The sequence below is a fragment of the Vulpes vulpes genome, chromosome 12, assembly GCF_048418805.1.
Source record: "Vulpes vulpes isolate BD-2025 chromosome 12, VulVul3, whole genome shotgun sequence".
Lineage (NCBI taxonomy): Eukaryota > Metazoa > Chordata > Mammalia > Carnivora > Canidae > Vulpes > Vulpes vulpes.
Window position 1 is genome coordinate 17,061,692 of NC_132791.1, and position 20,238 is coordinate 17,081,929.

Here is a 20,238-nt window from a genome sequence, read left to right on the forward strand (position 1 = left end):
TCTCAGAATTTCAGTAAGTAGGAGATAGAGATAAAAATGGATTTGAAGCAGAATATACAGTGTCAAAGATGGCAAGACTTGCACTGACATTGAAAAATTAGTAAAACTTTTTGGCTGATTATAAAACTGATAGAATATTTTAAAAAACTAATATAGGATCACTATACAGAATTTAGAAACAATTTTTTAAATTTTTTTTATTTTAAAAAAAAACTATTTTTTAAGAGTTTATTTATTTACTCATGAGAGACACAGAGAGAGAAAGAGAGGCAGAAACACAGACAGAGGGAGAAACAGGCTCCATGCAGGGAGCCTGATGTGGGACTCGATCCCAGGACTCCAGGATCAAGCTCTAGGCTGAAGGCGGCGCTAAACTGCTGAGCCACTGGGGCTGCCCTAGAAACAACATTAAAAAGGTAAAGAATGTTTTAGGGGCGCCTGGGTGACTCAGTCAGCATCTCCCATCAGCTCAGATCATGATCTTGAGGTTCTGGGATCTACCCCACATGGGGCTTCCTTCTCCCAGGGTGTCTGCTTCTCCCTCTGCCCTCCCCACCACTCATGCACAGGCATACATGCACTCTTTTGCTCTCTCTCAAATAAAATCTTTAAAAAGTAAAATAAAAATAAAGGAATGTTTTCATTGCCTACAACATATAAAACTAAAAGAGAATTTTCTTATCTAGAAAAATAACAGAAGTGAAAGTAGACACAAATAAATAGTACACATAAATACTAATATCAGTGGTTCCCTAATCATGCCCCTTATGAAAACTGGTGTCCTAGAGTGTACCTTCACTAAAATCAAATAAGAATTTCATTTTCTCATTTGCAAGGGGAAAAAAGTCAATGGAAAGAATTTTCTCATTTTAAAAGTTTTCTTTCACATATTTCTTAAACCTTCAGTATCTGAGATTACTTCCTTGCTAGTTAACAACAAAACTAATGGTCCACAAATAAGTAAAGAATATTAATAGAAAAAATCCAAGTGTTTCATGAGAACACAAGATCATGAATCCCACAAGCTCATAAACATACATTTTAAATTGTTTTGGTACTGTGGCAGTCACAGCTAACTGCCTACCCTGGATCTATTCTTACTTCATAGACTACCTCAATTTTGTTCAGGGAAGCAAGCTCAGCTAAATAATCTGTATTTCCCAGACTCCCTTGCAATGTATCACAGTTCATACATAAGAACTGTCCCTTCCTCCTTCATTCTTCCATTCTGTCCTGCCTGGAGAGTAAAAGCGTTGCCTAAGGTTGTACTTACATGTACAAAGATGAAAGCTACAAGCTAAAGATGGTAGACCAGGACAACAGCAAGAATATGGAAAGAGAGAATAATTATAGAATCATCACACCTATCCTGGATTTCACCCATTCAGACTTACTGTTATAAGAAATAAACAAACGTATAAATTAAAAAAGCCCTTATCATTTAAGCCACTTTTTGGTCAGATCACTGATACATGTAATAAAACACAACCCTGACATATTGATTGCACACAAATTTAATTAAGATAAATACTTCTAAGCAAAAGTCTTAAATAATTTGGTGCTACATCATCCACATGATAAATTTATCAAGACCATCTGACTTCCTGATATTCTTACTTCTCTCACAAACTGAAAACCAATGCCTTAGCTCAAACTCAATACAGAAGGAATTCTATTTTGGGATCATCTTCTGAATATTATTTCAAGTATTTAATATAGTACCAGGCATCAAGAGGGCACTGTACTACCTGTCAGTGATGATTATGATTACACAGCTGCCTTCCTGAACCCAAAATGGAAATTCAGCAAAACAGATGAGCCATTATAAAGGCCCTCAAACTTCAATTCTTCAAATAGAAATATTTTACACAAAGAAACACTCCAAACGGTGGCTCAAAACAAAAATATTTTGTTCTGGTTGCAAATGTGACCATCATACAATTTTCTAAATGTAAAATTCATCTCAATTTTCACTAAGATCTCAAAGCTAGGAAACAATATACACAAGAGGAAGGAACTCTGGGAAGCCAGGATGGCTCAGCGGTTGAGTGCCTGTCTTTGGCCCAGGGCGTGATCCTGGAGTCCCAGGATCGAGTCCCACATCAGGCTCCCTGCATGGAGCCTGCTTCTCCTTCTGCCTATGTCTCTCTCTCTCTCTCTCTCTCTCTCTCTCTCTCTGTGTTTCTCATGAATAAATAAATAAAAATCTTTAAAAAAAAAAAAAAAGAGGAAGGAACTCTACTCACTGTGAACCTGAGCTGCCAAAATCCCCAACTATCAGCAGCACTAACTAGGTTCAGGCTACAGTTCAAAATGAGACCCTTTAGCCCTCCAGAATGGTACGACCTTTCTACCACCCCTCCATTAAATAGAAGGCAGTCTGTGGAATCTTGTGAGAGAGCTAACACCAGTAAAGAGCCAAAACTGAAAAAACTTTGTAAGATGTTACAATAGAACTCAGGGCTTCTCAACTTCAACACTACTGACATCTTGGGTTAGATAATTCTTTGATGCAAGGGGCCATCTTGTTCACTGGAGGACTCATAAGTATTTTAGCTCCAACCAGGAGAGTTGGTCTTGTGCTTCATCCAGGTCTTGTGCTTCATCCAGCCCATGTATTTGTTATTGTAATTACACAGTTTCAACATTTCATAAGAATTAAAATAAACTGTTAGGAAAGGATCCCCGGGTGGCTCAGCGGTTTAGCGGCTGCCGTCAGCCCAGGGTGTGATCCTGGAGACCTGGGATCGAGTCCCACATCGGGCTCCCTGCATGGAGCCTGCTTCTCCCTCTGCCTGTGTCTCTGCCTCTCTCTCTCTCTCTCTCTGTGTGTCTCTCATGAATAAATAAATAAAATCTTTTTAAAAAATAAATAAATAAAATAAACTGTTAGGAAAACAAAACTGAATGCTATAGAAAGACTTAAGGTGAGTTGCTTTTAAAGAGATGGTATTAAAAAAAATAAATAAAGAGATAGTATTGCATTATGTATAGGCAAGAGAAAAATCTAGAATTCTGCATCCACAAGTCTTTAAGTTCTTCTAAAGGGATTAAAACTAGAATTTATAACCAATGTATGCTTATTCAAGAAAGGGAAAATCCCAACTATTCTCAAAGATAAATCCTGGGCCCTCTTTCAAAATAGTGTTTAATAGGGGCAACTCAGTGGCTCAGTCAGTTGAGGATCTGACTCTTGATTGTGGCTCAGGTTCTGATCTCAGGGTTTGGGATCAAGATCCTGGTTGAGCTCCATGGGGGGGGGGGGGGGGAGTCTGCTTAAGATTCTCTCTCTCCCTCTCCCTCTGCCTGCCCCCTGTTCTCTCTCTAAAAATAAAAATTAAAAAATTAAAAAAAAACAAAAACAAAATAGTATTTAATAAATCTATATTATGTTTTTAAGTTCAAATAAAATGTTGCATGAATTTATAAAACATTTTTTTGACTGTCTACTTTAAAAACTTTCTTGATTAACCACTAACTACAACAATCTTCAGGCACCAAGACAAGACAGATCCTACTAGGTATAAAAATGTTCTGCCCTCAGTCATCCCACTGTACCCTCTCATCTTGCTTCATCTCTCTCAGCATTCTCATCCACTTGCACTACTTCAGTCTCCAACTGCATTAAAGCCATCTCATCTGCCATTTCCAGTCCTCAGAGCACCGCAGGGGGGATGTCCTATAATGAATGCGAAGTACTTATCAATATGTGGGCACCTTTAGTTCATCTCTAGTTGATTCCTTATTGACTCCCCACAGGATATGTTCAAACTCTTTACCTTGTTCTTATTTCTTAAGAATAACCTCATTTCAATGGGTTTATACACATTAGATGTTAACAGTATTTCCTTTTTTGGAAAAACACACCAATCCAAACTGACCGGATCCCCAGCTGGATGGTTTCACTCTCAAAACAAGGCAAGAATGTCCCTGACCCCGTATCCAACTGTTTATGAGAAAATTTCTCTGAGAAAAACCACAATCTCTACACTGTAAACAGTAGAAATATTTAAATATTTTAAATATCCCACACCAGAAAACGGTGTGGTACAGCCAAGGAATACTGTAGAGCTGTATATATTATGTGGTAATATGGAAATATGTTCATAAATGTCAAGTGAAAAAGCAGAAGACAAAACTATACATATGCACTATCATTATGTATAAAAAATACATATAAGAAAACCCAGCCAGAAAAAAACAAAAATGGTTAAGGGACTGTGTTTATACCAGTTGAGCAATGGATGATACTCTCTTCTTTTCAAGTTTCTATACTAGTTATATTTAACAGGGACAAAAACTCCATGTGATTTCAAACCCAACCCCAGAAGAGAGTCTGCTATTATGGACAAACCACTAGTTTGAATGTAGAGAAGGGCCAGGTTCATATGCTAGTTCTTCACCTTTAAAATAATAACATCTTCCCTTCCTTTGATATTGTAATGGTTAGATGCGTACTAAAAAGCAACAGTGCCTAGAACAAGTAGGTATACAATAAAAATTTTCTTTCTTCCTTTCTCCAGACCAATCTAATGACACAAATCACTGAAAATACATTTCCAGGTAAAAATCAAATAACAGATTTAGTAAATGTTGACTTGAGACCAAGCAAATGAGATAAATTAGAAATTAAATTCTCTTCAACTTGTTTATTAACCATATTATGATAGTTATCTTCTACCATAAAAATATAAGAGGGAAAATAAACTGTATTCAGTATTTCATGATACAAAACCAAAAGTAGTTTACATTAATATTAAAAAGTATCAATGATAGAGATGACTAAAACTCTCTAAGCTATATTTAACAAAAGAAATTTCACATATGCCACACAATTATCTGACTGGTATTTTTCATCCCATTCTACATACTACTGCCAAACCACCCTTTGTTAAGTATCATTTTGAAAGTGTCAATCCTCCACCCAACACCTACAATCATTCCCTGCTGCCTCAATTCTTAATGCCTCTGCTTCAGGCAAGGTGATGGGGAGGACAGTCTACTACAGGATCAGAAAGAAGAAAAGAACCAGATCCTGAGCCAGGTATTAAAGGTACTCTGGGCCTTTCCAGAGTCCTAATTATAGTTTCCAAACTGGAAAACTCTCTCCTCCTTTTTCTGACTAGCTTGGCAAGCCTGCGTGCTTTCCCTCTTGCAGATCCATAAACTGTTATATTTCAGTTATTAAAAAGAATGATGAAGAATCTCCGTACTTCCTAATATAACACATTAAGTTTTTTAAAAAGCAGGGTTTTTTTAAATGTATGACACAAACTATTTTTAATGTCTATATACAAAAATCTGAAAGGTATATACATAAAAATATGAAGCACAGTTATCCCTTGGTAGAATCTGAATTTTCTTCTTTATTCTATATTTCTCTGAACTGCCTGAGTTTTATAATGAACTTGTATTACTTCTTAAATCAGATAAAATAAATATGTGCTACAGCATGTAAGAATCCTGAAAAAATTATGTTAGGTGAATGAAGCCAGGCACAAAAGGCCACATACTGTATGATTCCATTTATATGAAATGTCCAAAATAAGTAAATCCATAAAGACACAAAGTCTATATGGCTGCCACCTGTGGCAGATAGGAGCAGATTAGTATTAGGGTTGACTATTAATAGATATGGAAATTCTCTTTGGGGTGGTAGAAATGTTCTATAATTATACAGTAGATAGTAGAGATGGTTACACAACTTATTGAATATATTAAAAACCACTGAACTACATACTTTAAAATGGTAAACTTTACACTATATGAATTATATCTCAAAAAACATAATTTTTAAAATCAGATAAAACAATCCTATTAAAATTTTTTTAATGAAACAAAGAAAAATGAACAGGCATTATAATTTGATGTCTAAGAGGCAGGCCGCCCTAAGACAATACTGCCTAGATCAGTACCCTGGCTCTGCACTGATCAGCTCTGTGCCTCAGTAATTTAACCACTCTCTACCTCGCACCTGTAAAATGGGGATAATAAAAGTACCTATCTCATAATGTTGGCAGAGAAATAAAGATAAGGAAAGCACTCAGCACTGCATGACACATCATAAGTGCTATACTGTTAGCTTTCCTTATTATTATTACACCAGCACTGGAGAGGCTATGGGAAATGAGCACTCAAACCAACCATCAAAGTGTAAATCAGTAGAACCTCTCACAAAATAATGTGTTGGTATATAATGAGTTTTATTAATATTTATCCTTTAACTCAATAATTCTATTTCTAGGAAATTACGATAAGGAGAGAAGAAAAAACGTGTATGGATGCATGATTGTTAACAGCACTTTTTATAACAAAGTAGAAAACGGCCTCAGTATCCATCTGTTGGGAATTAATTAAATAAATTATTGATGAAATACTAGTAGCCATTAAAGTATATAGCAGAAACACATAAACTGATGTGGAAAGACCAAAATCCACGGTGAAGTAAAGAAGAGCAGGTTATAAAACTACAGGGCTATAATCCAATTTATATTTTACAACATACACATATTTACACACATATTTTAGGATTTTTTTTTAAGATTTTATTTATTTTTTCATGAGAGGCAGAGACACAGGCAGAGAGAGAAGCGGGCTCCATGCAGGGAGCCCAATGTGGGACTCGATCCAGGGACTCCGGGATCACGCCCTAAGCCAAAGGCAGAGGCTCAGCTGCTGAACCACCCAGGCGTCCCATATTTTAGGATTTTTGCAAGTAAAATTAACACATTTTCTCCATCAAAAAATTTTAAATATCAATAAATAAATCTAAACACAACAATATCACCTTCTGGTTCAATTTCTAGCCACTATTCCTTAGAATTGCAACACTAAGTAAAATAGGAGGTAGCGAGAATCCAGGAAAGTCACCCACAAAGACAAAAATCTACAAAACAAGCTACAAGTTGGCAAAGGAAAACTTGAAATTATTTTAAAAGCACATTTAAAAAGGATTTCACAAAACTCTACTGCATTAGGAAGAGTTCCAGACTTGTAGTTCCAATTATTTGATTAGATAACGCTATGATATTGGGCAAGCACCAAATCTCTCTCCAGTTCCCTGGAGTAAAAATCTCTCATAGAATTTCAAGGAGTAAATGAGATCTTTACAAAAGAGCAATGGAAACTATACAGGATACTTTTCCTCTTTAGACGAAACAACCCAAACTAAAACTTTACCTTTTTTTTTTTTTTTAAAGATTTTATATATTTGAGAGACAGAAGAAGCACAAGCGGGGGGCGGCGGGGGGGCAGAGAGTGAGGGACAAGCAGACTCTTCACTGAGCCGGAGCCCCACACAGGGCTCGATCCCAGATGGGGCTCCAACCCAAGGTCCTGGCATCATGACCTGAGGCAAAGTTAGACGCTTAACTGACTGAGCCACCGAGCCACTCCCAAAACCAAAACTTTTAAAAGACACTATCACAACCCCAAGACTGTTGTAAAATAGTGAAGAATTCAAAACAAAACAAAACAACCCCAGGTCTAATTAAATGGTAATCAGGAAATACAATCTGAAAAAGAAGGGACCAATAATGGTAAACACATAGCACCACCTAAAAAATACCTTAAACCACTTTAAAAAGTATATGAAAAAAATGAACACAGAACACTACACACAGACTAAAATGACTTGTGAAGAATGAGGAATCTAAATGTATCATTTAGACTATAAACAATTGAACTGATAGAGAAATATCAGCAATATAGATTCACTTGCAAAACAGTATTAGATGAAAGCTAACAAGACCAACTAAACTTAAAAATCTCAAAAGTCTGGATGTTACACTATGTTGTCAAATTGAACTTAAATTTTTTAAAAATTCCCAAAAGAGGGACACCTCAGTGGCTCAGTTAGTTGAGTGACCAACTCTTGACGTGGGCTCAGGTAATGATCTCAAGATTATGTAATCGAGTACCACATGGGGAAAAAAAAAATTCCTGCTCAGCAGGGAGTCTATTTCTCTCCCTCACCCTCTGCCTATCCTGCGCTCACACTCGCTCTAAAATAAATAAATAACACTTTAAAAAAAAATTGGGGGCACCTAGGTAGCTTAGTTGGTTAATTGTCAGCTTTTTATTTTGGCTCAGGTCATTATGTCAGGGTCAGGAGATGGAGCCCCTAAGCATCAGACTCTTGATGTTGGCTCAAGCCATGATGTCGAGGTCAGAAGATGGAACCCTCTGTAGGCTTTGCGATCAGCAGGGAGTCTGCTCTGAGATTCTCTTTCTTCCTCTGCCTCCCCCACAAATAAATTTTTTTTTAAATCCCAAAAGGTGATCTCACTTATGAACCAGATCACCAGATTAAACAGAAAATGCCAAAGCAAATATGAATATCAAGAAAAAAGTTCAAATTTTTTATGGTATAAAATGAAGCAAAAAAAAAAATGAAGCAATTACAGCATAAACACAGGAGAATGGCAATCATCACGGATTGCTTCTTTGTATCTTTCTATATTCCTCAAGTTTTTTACATCAAACAAATACTGCCTTTATAACAACAAAAAAAAGGTGTTTTTTTTTTAACCATGGAAGAGAAAAACTCAGAATATCTGCACAAAAATAAGAGAAATGGAGCTGTGGCTGAAAACATAATACCTGTCAAAGTTTCTGAAGGCAGAAGAATGTGTTAAGAACTTTAGAACCTGAAATGACTTTTCAAAAAATGATGAGACAACTGAGCCATGAAAAATACATGACACCTGTAAAAAAGAAATCTATTCAAATAGTAACAAAGGAATAACAGTAAAGCATCTAATAAACTCAAAGCAAATAGTGAGAGAATTTTAAGATTTAAACAGAATTGCAAAGTGTATGAGAAGAGAATGTATGCCAACTCCTAAATGCTCATTTATCCCATGAGAGAAGCTAATAATGGAACTAATTTTAAGAATAATGAAAATAGTTCTGTTAAAACAATGTTTCTAACAATGAAAAATGGGGGAAGGGGGGAGAAAGAGGAAGGGGATAAATGGGTTGACATTATCTCCCAATCCAGATTAAAAGAAACTGAGAATTTAAATTCCATTAAAGAAACTACATATACAAGGGAAATAAAAGATCAAAAAAAGTGAAATAATTGGTTATAATAAAAAAAAAAAGACAGTAATAAATGTTGACCAGGATGTGGAGAATTAGAACATTGCTGGTGAAATGTAAAATGGCACAACCACTTTGGATAACAGTTTGGCAGGTTCTTAAAATGTTAAATGTAAGGTTTACCATATGACCGAGTAATTCTGCTCCAGTATAAACCCAAGGGAACTGAAAACATGTCCACACATAAATTTGTACATGAATGTTCAGAGAAGCATTATTCATAATAGCCAAAAAGAAGAAAACAACCCAAATGTCTATCAAGTGAGAAATGGATAAACAAAATGTGATATACATATATATCCATGTATTTTAATATTACTGAAACATAAAATGGGTATGAAGCACTGACACACACTACAATATGGATGAACCTTGAAAATGCTAAATGAAAGAAGCCAATCACAAAAGGCCACATACTATAGGACTCCATTTATATGAAATGTCCAAAATAGACAAATATACAGCAAAAGGTACATTAGTGGCTACCTCAAGCTGGGGGGCTGGGGTTTGGAGAGTGAATGCTGAAGACTATAAAGTCTCTTTGGAGTAGGACAAAAATGTTCTACAATTGATTGTGGTGATGGTTGTACAATCTTGTGTCTATTCTACTAAAAATACTTGATTATACACTTTAAAAAATGATGATGATGGAGGGTGGCACAAACATAATTACTTCATTTAGTAGAAGTGGGTGGATGCTTATAAAAAATGAATGGTCTACATCTATATTGGGAAACAAATCCTAACATTTAAAAACTAAAAGACAAACACAAATCCAGAAAGGATGGATATCATCATGACTTCAGGAGATACTTTTGTGGAGGGTTTTTTTTTGAGAGAGAGGGAGAGAAAGAGCACATGCATACATATGTGAGTGGGGTAAGATGGAAGGAGGTAAAATCCTAAGCAGGCTCCACACTCAGTGCAGAACCTGAGATAGGGACTCCACGCCATGACCCCAAGATCATGATCTGAGCTGAAATCAAGTGTCAGAGACAACCAACTGAGCCACCAAGGCACCCCTATTGGAGATACTTTAAATCTACTCTACAAAAATAAAAGTACAACAAAAAATGAAATAAATAAAATTCAATGCATATATCCCAGAGTAACAAAAATATAAGAAAAACTGAAAAACCATCCAAAATAAACCTATTATCATTGTAATTGGAGGCTTCACTATTTCATTAACAGGAGATGACAAAACAAAGAATTAAAAAGCACAGAACTGACAAAGTATATTCTCCTTGGTAGGACCCAATCTGGCAAGAAAAAAGATTTAGACAGACAGATACATACAGATAGATATAGAAAGAGACTATGATAAGGCAAATGCTACAGTCTTAACAACTGGGAAATCTGGGTATATTATTGAACTTTTCTCTAAGTTTGAAATTAATTCAAAATAAAAAATGTTAAGTAAAATTAATAGTTATATAATAGGGGACCAAGAAGCCAAGGATATAACACTTTCTTTCTTGGACTACAGGGATCTTACACAAAATTTGTTCTCCTGCTGGGATGCAGACAGACACCTAGTTTTCCTACCAAAAGCTACAAATTCTACAAGATTTTTTTTTAAGATTTTATTTTATTTATTCATGAGAGGCACAGAGAGAGAAAGGCAGAGACACAGGCAGAGGGAGAAGCAAGCTCCATGCAGGGAGCCCAATGTGGGACTCGATCCCGGGTCTCCGGGATCATGCCCTGAGCCGAAGGCATTCAACCACTGAGCCACTCAGGTGACCCTCTACGACACATTCTTAAACCATAATCCAAAACCACAAAACAAAATATCTGTAACATACCTATACTTACATGTTTTATAAGAATGACAAGAGGAATTTTATCTGAAATATCCTTGTGGTAAGGAAAAAGACAAATAATGATCAGTTTCCACCTAAAGAACTTGAAAGAGAAAAAAAGGGAAACTTGAAGGGGAAAAGATGTAATACTAAGATAGAAAATTAATAAAGGAAAGCTAGATATGATAAAAAAAAAACATCATCAAATTGCTTTTCAAGGAAAACAGTATAATCAGAAGCAGGGTAGCCTTCAAATATGAAGAGGTAGAAGGTGGATTCAAGGAAAGGGTTGAAAAGGAAAAGAATAGAGTACAGTGGGAGGTGCAAGGAGCATAGGCAGGAGAGGTCTCCAGCCAGGAAGGGCTGAGCACTGCAGAAATAAGGATTTGCATCTAACTTGGTCATTGTGAATAATAGGAATGAGGGAAGAAATATATACACCAATTTGACTCTCTTCCAAACAGGCTCTCCATCTCAAATTAAAAGCAACACACTTCACACTGCCTCCTACAGCATAAGATCCAGAAGCCAAGGGAGAAAAAGATCAATGAAAGCCTAGCTAGGCAAGGATTGGCAAAGAGAAGTACTCATGCCCCACTGGACAGCTCTGGGTGACTTTTGCCATCTAGAAACAAGAGCCCGATGTTACCAATACCTCCCAAGTTTAGAAAGGATGATCAAACTCCAGATTTTTAAGGAAAACCTCCAGATTTTTAATGGTTAGTAACCAATGCAATTTTTTTTTTAAGATTTTACTTATTTGAGAGAGAAAGTGAGTGAGACAGAGAGAGCATGGTGGAGGGGGGTTGGTCAGAGAGAGAAGCAGACTCCCAGCTCAGCGGGGAACCCACTGCAGGGCTCCATCCTGGGACTCCAGGATTATGACCTGAACCAAAGGCAGGTACTTAACGGACAGAGCCACCTAGGCACTCCCAATGCAAATTTTTAAAACTGTGCAGGACAAACAAATGCTCTTAGTTCTCCCCATGTCCACAGTTGTCCTCTATCACTGTGTTCCCAGTCTCTTTTCTCCAGATCGCCTTCACCAATTCCAGCCTTCGCTTTCTAAAACCATGATGTTGCTCAAATCCTTAAAGTTTCCCTGTCTTCAGAGCAAGTAGCAAACCTCAGCCTTCAAGGCCTTCCACTAATGTGGCAATGTGACTCACTTGCTACTTTTATCCCCACACCCCAAATATCCCAAGATTCCCCCTCCCTGTTTTTTTCTTTTCTTTTTTTTTTTTTAAGAGTTGTCTTTTTTAATTCATGAGAGACACACAGAGAGAGGCAGAGACAAAGGCAGAGGGGGCCTTGATCCCAGGACCCCAGGATCACAACCTGAGCCAAAGGTAGATGCTCAACCACTGAGCCACCCAAGCACCCCTGGGCCTTTTCCATCACCATTCCCTCGGCCTAGAATACCTACCCTTCCCAGCTCTCCTCAGTTTCTATGTCCATTCAGTTATTCATTCTACAGATAAATATGTAGAGGCACCTAATTTTGTGCCAGACACTATTCTAAGCACAGTCAATAGGGCAGTGAATAAAACACAAAAATCCCTGCCCTCATGGAGGTATATAGAGGAGACAGATAATAACAAGTATAGTAGGTCACACAGGAAAAGTTGCTTTGAAACAGGAAAAAAAGCATTAAGAAAGATTAAGGTGAGAGAGGGGCAGAGAGGATGGAAGTTGGAAAAGGCTGCAATTTTAAGGCATTATTTTGAAAGTGACATTAAAGACCTGAAGGCACTGAGGGGATAAATAACTGGGAAAAGAAGGTTCCAGGCAAAAGGAGTATCAAAGCAAAGCCCTCAGGCAAAAGTGTGCCTCTTGTTTCAAGTTGACATTCTACTCTGTCTATTGGGCCCAAGTGAGGTGCCACTTACTCAGAGACACCGTTTTTCGATTCCTACAAATCAGAATTATTCATTCCTTCAACACCGTACTTATATCTTCCTTAGGGCACCTTACAGTAAAAAACTTTCTTTTTAAACATGTATGAGTGACCATTGAGCAATTAATCAAGAGTCAGGTAAAGGAGGAAATAATTTAAAAATGAGACATAGGAGCACCAGGGCAGCTCAGCCAGTTAAGCATCTGCCTTCAGCTCAGGTCATGATCCTGGGATCTTAGGATGGAACCCCACATCAGGCTCCCTGCTCAGCAGGGTGTCTGCTTCTGCTTCTCCCTCTCCCCCCTGCTTGTGATCTCTCTCCCTCTCTCAAATAATAAAATTTTTAAATTAAAAAAAAAAAAGAAACGAAATATACACATTTTGAACTTCACACATCTAAACAAACATACATTCATTTCCTGTATAGCACCAAATGCAGTGCCCTCCTTTCTTAGGTAAGCTACACCTACAACCTATTAACTACAATGTCCATTTTCCTTTCCTTTAAATTAAGAGACGTAGGCACTTGGATGGCTCAGTCGGGAGAGTATTCAGGGTCCTGAGTTCAAGCTCCACATTGGGTGTAGAGATAACTAAAAGAGATACTTAAAAATACTTGCAAATTTTTCTAAGAGTAGAATCCTTTCAGAGATTTATAAGGTTTCCCCAAACTGTTTCAGTTGTCTTGACCACAATCTAATTCACTGAAAGGCAATTCTCTCTCTCTCTCTCTCTCTCTAACCTTTATCAAGTCTTTGTAAAGCATTTCATTAAAAGACAACTTTTTGGATTAATACTGCACCAATGAGTAATTTTTGTTATTTTATACTCAAAGGATCGCTCGTATAACTTTGAGAACAAACACAACTGATTCTTTCTTGGTAAGCAGAGAAGTATATGATTCACAGGCAAACAAGAGCTAACTTACCAGCTTGAGCATCTGGGTGCTATGGGAATTGGTTAGTATGTTTACTAAGGGAATGTCTAATCCAAAATGCTAAAATCAAACCCAGCAAATGATCTTAATAGACGTTTTTCCAAACAAGATACGTAAAGAGCCACTAAATGCATAAAAATGTGCTCAACATCATTAGTCATTAGTTAAATGGAAATCAAAACCACACTGATACATAACTTCACACCCACTAGGATAACTATAATCAAAAAGACAAGAACAAGCGTTGGCCAGGGTGTGGGGAAATCGGAACCCTCATACACTGCTGGTGAAAATGTAAAATGGTACAGCTGCTTTAGAAAACAGTTTGGGAGTTCCTCAAAATGTTATACACAGAGTTACTATGTGACTCAGAAACTATTCCTAGGTATACACCCAAGAGAACTGAAAACATATGTCCACACAAAAATGTCTACATCAATGTTCATAGCAGCATATTCATAATAGATGAAAAGTGGAAATAACCCAAATGTCCACCAACTGATGAATGGATAAACAAAATGTGGTCCATACAATGAAATACTATGCAACCATAAAAAGTACTTAAGTTCTAACACATGCTACAAGACAGATGAACCTTGAAAACATTACACTAATTGAAAGAAGCCAATCACAAAAGGCCACATGTTGCAGGATTCCATTTACATTCAATGTCCAAAAAAACAAATCCACAGACATTGAAAGTAGATTAGCAGTTGCCAGGGGTTGTACGGAGAGAGGAAAATGAAGTGACTGTTTATAAGTATAGGGTTTCTTTTTGGGGTGATGAAAATGTTCGGTCATTAGATAGTCATGACGGTTGTACAATTTTGTGAATATACTTAATTGTACACTTTTTAAAAACTCCAGTGCTGTCAGTGTTCAATAAATGCTTATTAATAGGGGAAATGTTGAGAGAAAGCCCAGATGTATTAAACAGAAATTTCTTTACATAGATTTATAAAAGGCTAACTACTTCTGTTAGAATACAAAGCCCTTGAAGGCAGCGATGGCCTCTCATTTATTTCCCTTAACATCTAGCATACTAGAGTACCCTAAGCAGGTACTCAATCAAGGTTCACAAATAAATTAATAAAGACCCACATATTACATACCAAGGATCTAGAAGTCCTGGTCAAGATTCCACACAGATGTTTAAAAATTCACTTTTTAGTCCCCAAAATTCTGAATTGCCACTAATAAGACAGGTCTCTTAATATGAAATTCATAACATCCATTTGTACCATCTTTACCACTCTGTCACAGTCCAAAGGACCCACTTCTAATTTCCATGACTTTTAAAACCTACTTCAAATTCTCCACCTTTATATCTACCACCAAATGCCACTAATTGGTCTCTCACTATGTTTTTCCACTTCTTTAGCCACATTCCTAAGATAGAAATACTCACATAGTTAGCCTCGTTTGTTCTTCTCAACCTAGAGTCCAAACGAAGCATCGTCATTATCTTCATATTACAAATGAGGATAAAATGCCACATCTAAGGTCACCTGGTCCCTTAGGTTCAAAGTTCATCTTTCTTCACATGTAATGTGAAGTCATGTAATTCCAAATTTTTTTCTCTTTGGATGACAGGGAACTTTCTGGTAAGTTAATTTTTTAAAAATAAGTACAAATAAGAAGATACAAAACACCAAAGCAGTAACTATAAAGTCCAGAATGACTGGAGAGCTGAGGCATGAAGACAATTAAAAAAAGCTTGTTTAGAAAAAGAAGAAATAAACAAAGGACCCAGTGCTTTGGGAAGATGTTGTAATATCAAGAGATGACAAGGACAAATACAGACCCATTCAGTTTCTTCTTTGCTTTGGTAAACATCAAGGAGCTTGATCTTGAAGAAAAGAACGCTCATAAAAGGAAGCTAACATCTGAGGTAAGTGGCATGATTCTTGGACAATAACAATACACAGCTAGTTCAAAAGAATCTGCATTCTGATCTAAACAAATCACAATCCGTGATACTGAAAAAACTTTAAGATCTGACTGCTGATTATCTAAGCTATCTTGACACAATGCCAGAAGACCAGAAATGTATGCTCAACTTTCAAAAAAAGGAGAAATGCCAATCCAGAAAAGCATCTATAGGTAAACATGCCACGTATCCCCTGAAAAAGTCTAGAAATGGGCAAATATGTTTCTGAACATGATAAAATGTAAAAGCCAGCTGGGATCTTAATTAAGGCAGGCTATACAACATTATCTATCAGATAGGATTATTAAAACGGAAAAAGGGAGAATGATACACACATATACATAACTGATTCTAACAAGACAATCAGACAGAATCTTTAAATAATAGGCTAGTGAACAAAATGGGAAAATGTTGGACAGCAGAAGTTCAAAAATCTGTTAAACTCTACAAGGAGGATGCATAGCTGGCTGAACATCTGGTTGATTAATGTATCAACAACAACCAATTTGGAAGGAAGTCTCCAGTAAAATATCATAGAGCTGCATCCTTTTCCGTGATCTAGACAACTTCTATTAAAAGGTTTTTATTCTTAATAAAAACTGATTTTTATTCTTAATAAAGCCACAGACCTGCTCTTCAGATTTGCAAAGGCCACAATACTGTGAGTGACCAAAACACAAAAAGCCTGATAGAATCAGATTCCAGAACGGTCACAGTTGGCTGAAATGATGATCCAAAATTAAAAGTGAAAATTAACAGGGATTTATTTGTTTTTAATATTTTATTTATTTATTCATGAGAGACACAGAGAGAGAGAGAGGCAGAGACACAGGCAGAGGGAGAAGCAGGCTCCATGCAGGGAACGAGGATCACACCCTGGACTGAAGTGGGCGCTAAACCGCTGAGCCACCCTGGCTGCCCTTAACAGGGATTTAACTATAGGAAACAAACTGAGGGTTGCTGGAGGTGCGGTGGGTGGGGGATGAGAGCATTTCAAGTAATGAGCACTGGGTGTTATATGCAACTGATGAATCATTAAACTCAACCTCTGAAACAAATAACAGAGTACATATTAATTAAATTGAATTTAAATTTTAAAAAAATTTTAAAAAGAAAAGTAACAGGAAGTCAAGGCCAGCATTTAGATTTTGAAACTAAAATACAGGAAGGAATAATCTTCAGTTTATGTGGGAAATGCCTGGGTAATAAAAGTGACTACAAAAAAAATCCATGTAAAATCTCAAGATGCATTAATAGATGCCTATGCCCAGATCGGATTGCTACAGTTCTTAAAAAAATTACCTCTTTCCATATGAATCATTCTCGGATTTTCATTCTATAAAGTTATAACAAGAATCTACAAATATCATTTAGTTAAAGCTCTAGCTTTAGACCCAGCTTTATTCACATGAATAGCTTTATTCACATGGATCTTAGCATTAGAAAACATTTTGAGAAGCCTAATTTATTTACATGGATATCAATATATCCTTGAAAGATGGCTAGATATTATCAAATCCAAGTCACTCTTTTAACAGAAGAGGAAATTAAGAAAGATTAAGTTACTAAGCTAAGCTCCTTAGCAAGGGCCTGGATCTCCAAATCAGTCCCCTTTTCCTACACCATGAGGGTTTCCAGCCCCGTGTCCTTACTTAAAAGTTGTACTTTGCACTGAAGAGTTAGAAAACATACACAGAAACATCCATCAACACACATTGTATTTTGCTAAGGACAAATTAGCTTAGCAAGAACAAATAATCACAGCACATTAGCCAGTAAAATATTTTGACATGGTGTGATCACTTACAAGTTTGATAATAACAAATATTTGCTACAAAAAGGCACTCCAATATACAAATGGTTTTTATTCTTAACCATGAATGTGTGATTATTTATTAAAGCACTATCCCATATCCCACTTAACATTAAAAAAATAAAGTGAAAGTTATTACATGGATGGAAAAGCTTTTAATGGACATGCCATTGTTTACGGTGCTCAAAATCCCTCCCCCATCATAAAACATACCATTATGAAAATTACTAAGGATTTTAGACCTTGAAATCTAAACAGCAGGCCAAAGGTTTTCTTCACGGAGGGTAGCATCTGTGCTGAGACCCCCTTGGTCCCTCCTCACTCCCCCAGAAACAATGCCCCTTCAATAGCCCAAAGGTACAAATGTTGTCTGGCAGACAGGCCAGTGGATCCCCGGGGTGGCCTTAAGTCCATCCTCTTTTCCCTTTCCCCTCCTCCTCCCTCCCCCCACCCTCCACCCCCCACCAAGCCTCTTCTCCCGCCCTCTGGGTTTAGAGAAGACAAGTGGAGAATTGAGAATTGATAAAAGGTAAGTTAGCAAGGCTGTGGCTTACGATCTCTACCATCTGCTAGGCCAGCTCTAGGAGGATGCACCCACCCCTAAATCAGACCTGGAAGCTTCTCCTTGCCCCAGGGCTCCTCTGGGACCCCTTTTGAAAGGAAGAAGGAACTTTACAGCCCAGATACCCTCATCTCCAGTCTCTTCCATTAGAGCCCCAGCAAGCTCTTTGTTTCCAAGACCTGGGGAAGGGGGGTGGGGGGAGGGGGGAAGGCCTTGGAGAAGGGGAGAGGTCACTCCCTTGCTCCCACTGCTGCCAATCTCCAGGCCCTCCCGCAAAACACACAAACACGCGCACAGGGATCATGCTCTTTGAACCGGTTCCCTCTTTCCCCACACCACCTTAAAAACCCACGGTCACACCTAGCTACAGAGAGGCACTTCCTGAAATCCAATTACTAGCTTTCTTGACCCAAACCCTGCGCAGGATGACTCCCTAGAGCTCCCTCCCTCTGAATGGACACCCACGGGGTTCACTCCAGGACACCCACCCTCCTCCTCCGTGCATGCCCCAGGGTGTATCCCAGAGCCCCCCGCAGATCGCACGAATGCACAGGGTCATTTCCTGCGCCCCAGGACTTTTCCCTGCAGACATCCACAGACCTCGCGGTCACTCCACCGCCCCCCCCCCACGGCAACTCTGAACCCAAAGGACAAATACACACACACACAGGCGGTTGGGCAGCGTCAATCCACGTCCTCTGGGCCGCCCGTGCCCTTTACCCGCACCACAGTCCGAGACCCCAGGTCCCGGGTCACTCCGGGGCCGAGGCTCGCCCCCCCGCCCGCAGCAGCCCCCGGCGTCACACACACACACACACGCACGCACACACCCGGCCTCCCCGCGGCCCTCACCACGCACACTCGCACACACGCGCTCCCGCGTGCACACCCGCGGTCACACCAAGAGCCCCCCCGCCCCCGCCCCCGCCCCCCGCCCCCGCCGGGTCCCGGCCCCGCAGCCCACGGCGCCCCGGGCCGCTCCCGCGCAGACGCTCGACACACGCGGCCGCACGCGCGGCCACTCCCCGGGACCCCGCCGGGCCCCGCGCCCCGCGCCCCGGCCCCGGCCCCGGCCCCGGCCCCGGCCCTGCCCGCGCGGCCGCCGGACGGGGGGGGGGGGGGGGGGGGGAGGGGCCGCAAGGGCGGGCTCCGGCCGCTCCTACCTGAGCAGTTGATGCTCTTGCCTCTGCCGCCGGGACAGTCCCCGCCGCCGCCGCCGCCGCCGCCGCCGCCCGGGGGCTGGTTGGACGCGCGGCTCCCGGGCAGAGAGAAGGCGAAGAGCAGGAGCACCGACGTGTAGCCGCAGAGGGCGAGCGGGGGCGCGGCAGGCAGCCGGAGCGGCGCCTCAGCGGCCGCGGCGCCCATGGCTGGCGCCCCTGGACGGCGGGAAGCGCAGGGAGCCGCAGGCCCGGGGCATCCAGCCGCGCGCCGGGAGCCCCGCCGCCGCCTCGGCGCCTCCTAGCAGCCCCTCGGCATCCCGGGCCCGCCCGCCGCGCCCGCCAGGCCCCGGCCCGCGCGCTCGGGACGGATCGGAGGGGCGCGGGGCGCGCGCGGGGGTGCGCGCGGGGGTGCGCGCGGGGGTGCGGGCCCGCGTGGGGGAGCCCGAGGCGGGGGGCGCGGGCGGGCGGGCGGGCGCGCGCGCGGCGGGCGGGGGGCGCGGGCGGGGCGGGGCGCGGGCGGGCGCAGCCCCTCGCTCGCCGCTCGCCTTCCCTTTGTGTCCGCGGCCGGCGCCACCGCGTCACAAAGACCCCGGCCCGCCCGGCGAGGGGCGCGTGACAGAGCCGCGGGCGGGAGGGGAGGCTGCGACCCCGCCCCGCGCACACCCCCGGCGCCCGCGTCGGCAGCCCCGCCCCCGCCCCCGCCCCCGCCCCCGCCCCCGCCCGCGGCCGGCGCCGCCTCCGGGGGAGCTATTGTTCCTGCGGCGGGGCGGGGGCGGGGGCGGGGGCGGGGGCGCGGGGGGCGCTGCCGGGACGGACGCCTTTGCCGCCCTTTGCAAGTGGTTTTCGAGCATTGCCTCGGCCCAGCAGCGAGGCTGCGAAGGAAGGGCAGGTGGTCCATCACCCATCTCTGCTCCCGGCAAAGAAACTGAGCCGCGGAGAGGCGAAGGTGACTGGTCCAAGGTCGCACCCCAAGAACTGGGCAGCATCCGAACTGGGACCCAAGTTCCAACTCCCGCTGTGCAGTTCTTAGAG

General features: G+C 40.9%; 1 protein-coding gene across 2 annotated transcripts in view; it reads right to left on the minus strand.

The window, feature by feature from the left end:
- TMEFF1 (transmembrane protein with EGF like and two follistatin like domains 1) overlaps nt 1-19,627 on the minus strand; it is an 80,065-nt gene extending 60,438 nt beyond the window's left edge. For both annotated transcript variants that reach the window (XM_072727847.1, XM_072727846.1), the window contains exon 1: nt 19,210-19,627. In XM_072727847.1, coding sequence (XP_072583948.1) covers nt 19,210-19,411 — 202 coding nt within the window. In that variant the 5' untranslated portion in view covers nt 19,412-19,627. The remainder of the gene's footprint in view (nt 1-19,209) is intronic.
- Nucleotides 19,628-20,238: the final 611 nt, after the last annotated feature.